At 36.9% G+C, this 6,873-nt stretch overlaps 1 protein-coding gene across 2 annotated transcripts; it reads right to left on the reverse strand.

The window, feature by feature from the left end:
- On the reverse strand, positions 1,041 to 6,584 carry LOC18769852 (nudix hydrolase 16, mitochondrial). 2 transcript variants are annotated; one of them, XR_002272633.1, is made up of 6 exons: positions 6,060 to 6,584; positions 4,880 to 4,994; positions 3,010 to 3,093; positions 1,971 to 2,234; positions 1,738 to 1,879; positions 1,041 to 1,547 (listed from the first exon to the last, which is right to left on the reverse strand). XR_002272633.1 is itself a non-coding variant. In XM_020569097.1 (5 exons), the coding sequence occupies exons 1-5, from the start codon at positions 6,128 to 6,130 to the stop codon at positions 1,820 to 1,822; spliced, it is 594 nt and encodes a 197-aa protein (XP_020424686.1). In that variant the 5' UTR covers positions 6,131 to 6,584; the 3' UTR covers positions 1,041 to 1,819. The 2 variants fall into 2 exon arrangements, 1 of the variants encoding a protein (XP_020424686.1); XM_020569097.1 differs by having other exon boundaries at positions 1,041 to 1,879.

Consider the following 6,873-nt stretch of genomic DNA (forward strand, 5'->3'; position numbering starts at 1 on the left):
AGTAGTAAAGTGAGAGTAAACATATGACAGAGAGGAGACAGAGAAATAACCACATAATATTTAGCTAGAAAAATTTAGAGGCAAAGAAAAGAGACTATTGTGCTAATAACGTGTTGTAAAATAGACAGAGTATGAAGATACCACTGAATATTAGGACGGAATTGTATTTACTCTTTTGGTTTTACATTGATAGAATTTTCTCTCTCAGATGAAAGTTTCTAACTCTCATATTTCTCTCTCTTTTTTCTCTTCGAATTGGTGTCTCAAAGCCTGAAACTTGCCACTATTTATAGAGAAATGATATATGCTTTACAAGCAGAGCATTTACTCTACAACATTAACTCATAATTGCTTCTTACTATTTGTAAATAATGACTAAGCTCATAAGTCTTCAACTTCCTGTAAAAACATGGTATTTCATTCAATGTTCCTCCTCATTTTCAACATGTGGGCCATCTATCATTTACAACATAATCTAATTAGTTAATTTATTTTATGGACAAAAATAAAAATCTGCAGCCACGTTCTTGAAACCATTGCCGTCGTCATACGGACGTACAACAGCCAAAGCTTTGCGTCTTTTGCTCGGGATTATTTTCAGGCTAAAGCACAGCAACCAAAGTTCTTCGTACAGCAGCCAAAGCTCTTCGCTGGGATTATATGCGTCTTCTCCTTCTCCTCCTGGAAATTTATTAATTCTTTCTGAAAAAATCAACTTAGGCTCAAGAAACGACTCATTAATTCTTTCTGGAAATTTATTCTATGTTTTTGCAGTTAGATCGTACCATTTCTTCTCTGTTTTTGCCACTGGATTGCACCATGTTCTCCCTTATCCATGAAGGAGAAGGAGAAGATGCAAATAATCCCAAGGAAGAGCTTTGGCTACTGTAGTTTTGGCTCTTGTACGTGAGTATGATGCCGGCTAGGGTTTCAAGAACGCGGCCGCAGAATTTATTTTTTTTACTGTTTAAATTTTATGTTTTTTTATTTTATTTTGCCCATAAAATAAATTAACTAATTAAAATCCAAGTTGGAATAAGTTTATTAAAATCCAAGTTGCAAAAGTTTATTAAGTATTGATAAGGTCGCATATGCCACATCATTTAGAATCCAAATTTAGTGCACAAATTTAGTGTCCCTAGTATTATTAAAAATAAACAAATAAAAAATTGGCCAACGCATGGGGTACATGAAAACCTTACCCCTTATAAAAACAAATCAAAAAAACTTTAACCAAAAACCAGACAACTGAAAACTCAACGAAAGCACTCCAAAGTTGGCCAACGCATCAATCACTCTATTACCCTCACGATAGATATAAGAGAACACAGAATCTATATGCCACAAGCAATGCAGAATAAATCTCTAACCAAATATCGGGCCACTCCTGGATCTAAGCAACCTGAACTGCCTCGATCACGGCTAGGACCTCAACAGCCACAGAGCTTGGCAAATTAGAGCAAAAGCACCCAAAACAAAACCAGCATGGTCTTGATGAGTTAACCAAAACCCATCCCCAAGTGCTCCCAAGAACCGTCCATATTGACCTGGATCCAACACAGCATGGGAGGACGCCATGTCACTTTGGGATAAATTCAGGAGTTGATGCCAAAAGAGGGGAGATACCCCACAAAGCAAAAATAGGCCACAGAGAAGGTGGGCGGGAAGGAAACAAAGAGAGGTAGAATCCCTAAAACAAGATTAAGTAGAAACCGAGTCAAATGCGAAAATTCTTACTATCACACCAAACTGCTAGCTGGTTTCCAATCTCTTTTTTAGCATGTTAGTAGGACAGGTACATTTGCTAGTCGAGCTTGTATTAGCTCCTCCGACATGTTTCTCTAAGGTGGCCGTCAAAGCCTCGGGGTATGCCTGAACCCTGAAAACGGAAAGGAAAAGGCACTGTAATCAGTTTTAGTCAGGTGACTTCTTAGTTAATCCTGGTGTGCGGATGTGTCAGGCGAAATTACATGGTTCTCTTTCTTTGGGTTGCTCAGCATCTGATCTGCATACCACCTTGAGAAGGCCTCAAGAGCCTCTTTCATCCATTGATGCCTGCAAAGTCCTATAGCTTCAGGAATAGTAAGCCAACTTCTTTGACGAGTATTCTGTTCTGGCCAAAACTGGAGCTCTTCCTTCACAAGCAAAGGGAACACGGCAGCTTTGCACAAACCTTCAGGACTCAACTCGTCTTGCAGAGTCTTGCTTTTAAAAAAGTAGTGCCCCAAAAAATCCTGAAACACACAAATAATCAAAGATTGAAAGATAAGGAACTGCTGGCAGAAAGAAGTCTTTTTCTGACCATAAGGCATAAGTCATCTTTGATAGCAATAATTATATTAAGTCCGGAAGCAGTTTTGGGAGTGGGAAGGGAAAGGGCAATCAAAATCAGAGAACAAGTTTTCATATATCTTCCAAAGACACCCAAGAAAAAATGTTTAGCCCAATATCTATCTCAGAATACTTTGTTGGCCATTACTTACTAGGAACGGTGGCAGGAAGAAAGGAATCCAGTATTACACTTTCAAAAGTCAGAAAAGCAGGGAAATAATACTGAAGAGTAAATAACACTTTTAAAACTCATGCTATGCTAGTCAATCTTCAAAAAATCTACATGCGCATAGATAAACCTATTTATTAATTTAGAAACAGTACATGCTAAACTTGGACAATAAAATGGCATCAATCACATCAGGCTCATAATTCTATCCATGATCATTTCTTCATTGACTACCTGGTCATATTTCCATGAATACAATAGCTCGTTACATTATTTAACATCTATTTCATCCATTATAGACATCGTAATGATCATATATAGTCTTTGCTCAATCAAGAAAGTGAATGCAAAACTGACAAACATATAACTGAAACATTCATGGTGTTCGATGACTTTACTGGCACTACTAGCATTAACTCATACTCATAGACAGGACAACACAATCCAACAACACATACCACACGGAAGAACTTAACCACGCATATATGAAAGAAAGAGGCAGTTCTTACCATTATATCTCCTCGTACTCCAGCTTCTTCTACAGCTTCACGTATTGCTGCTTCCTCAACGGTTTCATCATTTTCCCATCCACCCTAAGATTTAAAATAGATGTCATAATTGCAGGTATGACATATATAAATGATAGCTGATTCAAGTATTACCACTCGTGCATCAAAATTGAACTCAATAGCAACCCTAGATTTCAGGCTTTGAATATATCACTGATCTCAGTGACATAATTTAAAAGGACAAAACCTGTGCACAGCAGCAGAAAAATATATTTTAGCCTATATTAAACAGAAGAAAACTAAAGTTACATGATAAATTGTTATGCAGGTGAGAAACGGAGATGGTTTTTAGATCAGAGTTGGATGGAACTTTTCCATTATCAACAAAGGGTAGGGAGAAGAGAAGGCCTTATCACGTGAAGTCACTCAAAAAGCAAATGCAGACTTGCATTGAATTGGTTTCTTTTGGAATGAATTATGTGTGGATTCACTCTAAACGGAAGGTAAAGTTTTAAGATTTGTAAGTCATGGTTTCCTTTAAAGAATTCAAAGTGTATAGCAGATAAAATTGAGGAGTCATAAAAATTTACAAATTATAATACATCTAAGAGATTTCAATCATTAATCGATGGCAGCTAAAAAATTGTTGGAAAGGTATCTTGGGAGAGCAGTTCAAAGTGGTAATACATCTGAGATAGCTAGTTTTCCTTAACATCTTTGATTTGAAGTCTTTTTTCTGGGCAGGAGCCAGAAGGGACTGCAAAATGGAAATTCCAACGAAACAAATCACAGGTTTCAAAGTTTTTTTTTCCTAGGTGACTCATTTCACATGGAAAGCTCTAATAAAAAATACTCATCCTAGATTTCCATGCTTGAGAAAATACCGAAAATTTCTATAGTCACTTATATCCTTATCCACAGCAATTAAGACTTGTGTTTTTACAATTTTGGTGCTAGTTGGGTATGAAAATGAGTAAGCAGAAATTCGCATGTTCCCTGTCCCATACAAGAAAAAATTCTTACACATTTCCAATCGTCCATATTAGAGAGAGAGAGAGAGAGAGAGAGAGAGAGAGAGGGAGAGATCAAATCTCAATGTTTTTTTTTTTGTTTTTGTTTTTTTTTTGGAGTTTCTTGTAGAAAGAGAAATGAAAGATCTTGAAGGATCCTAGTGTTTCTTTCACTAAGGTTGTTAGCATTTTTAAGTGCTTCTAGGTGCTGGCATTGTTACCTTTTGGGGCGGTCTTCATTTTCTACATCAGATGTAGTGGGGTTCCTTCATTTTTAAGTAAGATAAAACATTACTGCTGAAGGAGACATGTGGTGAGTTAAATTCCATCTTCTGTGGATTCACAACAGCTGAATGGAAACTCCAAAATAAAAAGAGAAATATGGCAGTCATACAGTCAAGAGTGGTCATATATTATTGTTTTAAATTAAACAGCCATACAGTTAAGAGTGGTCATATATTATTGTTTTATATGCCTTTTACACATTCAATAGCCTTGAATATCGTATTAAGCAAGTAAATTTGTTCATAGATATTTGTGGCCATTATGGTTCCAGATCTATTTAGTATGTGTGCTTGTGGTATGTGCATATCTCAAGGGTCTGGAACTTAACACACACACACACACACACACACACACATAAATAAAGATGAGAAACACATAAATATAGATGAGAAACAAAGGAGTGGTATGTGCATATCTGAAGGGTCTGGAACTTAACACACACACACATAAATATAGATGAGAAACACATAAATATAGATGAGAAACAAAGGAGACCTCTTTAGCATGAAGTTATTAATATGTTTACACAAATTGTATTTGTAAAAGAATTAACAATGAAAGGAAATAAATTCTACCTTCGGAAAGACAAGCCCAGGTCCACTAGTTGAGTTGATCATTAGAACTTCGACAACCTTCTCATGTGTCCCATCACTATTTTCAACAAGATTTGTATACTTGAAGGGAATACACCTGTGCACAACTGAAATTAGATGAAGAGACATAAATAAACATATGCTCTCAATATAATTTGTGATATGTGCTTGGCAGGGTAAGTTCTAAAAGAAATACATAAATATATATGACAAGATACAAAAGTTTGTCAACTCTTAAAGTAGCATAATCTGATATAGAATAGTTCTGAAAAAAGCTGATGCACAAAATAACTAGTTGTTAGCAACAAATTATGTACAGTACAGACACTGGCAAGGTCAACTGCAGTAACAATTACATACAGTACAGAATGCATACATTTACCAACTCAGAACTCACCAAGTCCAGGCATTTGAGGGTCTGTAAGCATCAACCGTCTACAGAATGACAGATGATTGTGGCATGATCCAGTGTTGTTTAAAGATAATTGTGACATTTGAGAGTCTCTCTTTTCCTTTAGTTAGACAAATGACAAAAAAATAAAATAAAAATAAAAATCCCTCAACGGGCGCTAAGGTTCTCATAAATTAACGATCCAGTCTCGTCTAAAGGCTAATTCAACATTTTGCGAAAAACCCACAAGCCGACCATAAGTGGTTTAATAGAACTGCAACCCCTGGTTCTAAATTAGGAAAAATACCACTTTTCTTTTTAGTTTTATAAGTAAGAAATTTGATAACACGTTAAGGAATAAGCAGAGTTCCAAAGACATAAAGCAGAGTTCCAGGAGCAGCAGTGATGCTTCTTATTAACAACAACCCAGTCTCACACTCACTCTCACTGTTATGAAATTTGGTTTTGATGGGTAAGAAATTTGGCAACGGGTGGAAGAATGAGCAGAGTTAGAAAGACCAGAATGCCTGATCTATAGAATGCATATATATGTATATTGAACACCCTAACAAAAGCAACACCTTGGAACTTAGGAGCTGCGAATTGAAACATAAAATACAAACAAACTCAGAACAACGAGACAGGAAGAGACAGTGGTTATGATGCCGTTGTCATCACAATCTTGGGTTTTCCAAACCCAACACAGGCATAAAATTTCATTACCATGTTCACAAAAATTACCAGCATCAGTGAATCTAACGAGACACATACCCCGAAACGAGGCGGTGACCGCCCTCGTACCGCTGCTGATGGCGGCCAGTGCGAGCCACCAAGGCTGACATTTGGCGCCCTCAAAAAGCCCAATTCGCTTCTGCTTGGGTTCTGGTGGTTGCGTGTGGCTATGGGGTTCGAGGTGCTTGGTGCTATAACCATAAGCTTCCAATTCCAAGCTGCAATTGAACCATTGTTGTTTTTGTGTGTTGGGCTGATATTCCTATGCCACCAAATCCAAATATGCAAAAATGCCCAGCGAATGCCTTGCTGTCTTTCTGTCTTTATCTTTTTTTTCTTGAATAAATCTGCTGAGGTATGTTAATGATGATGTGCTGTGGTTTCTCTCTACTTCTTCTCTTGTTCTTCAACCGCATCATCATCACTCTGCCATTGCACTGCCGTCAACCGACATAGACCCTCTTTTTCCTATTTATGTCGATTGTTTTTGGGTCGCCTGGAGCTAGTCGGTTAAAAAGAGGCTCTACTTCTCTCTCGATTTCTCTTTTATAAATAACCGCTTAATTACACCAATTTACTCTAAAATTCGGTTAAATCTCACTTTACTCTTTCAAACTAAAAATTGTCAACTTTCATCCCTTCATCCAAATTTGGTGACCTACTTTGTCTTCTGTCATCAACTCCATCTAAAAATATGTTAACTTTGATGACGTGATTGAGGTATCTGTGTAATAGGAGCTCAAGGGTGGAACCACACTAAGGGCTACAGTGGGTTGTAGCCTAGTGTGGTTTTTTAAGAAAAAAATTATAAAACCTATATATTTAACTTACTTTCAATGTTAGTTCAATCATT

Source organism: Prunus persica, chromosome G7, assembly GCF_000346465.2.
Source record: "Prunus persica cultivar Lovell chromosome G7, Prunus_persica_NCBIv2, whole genome shotgun sequence".
Lineage (NCBI taxonomy): Eukaryota > Viridiplantae > Streptophyta > Magnoliopsida > Rosales > Rosaceae > Prunus > Prunus persica.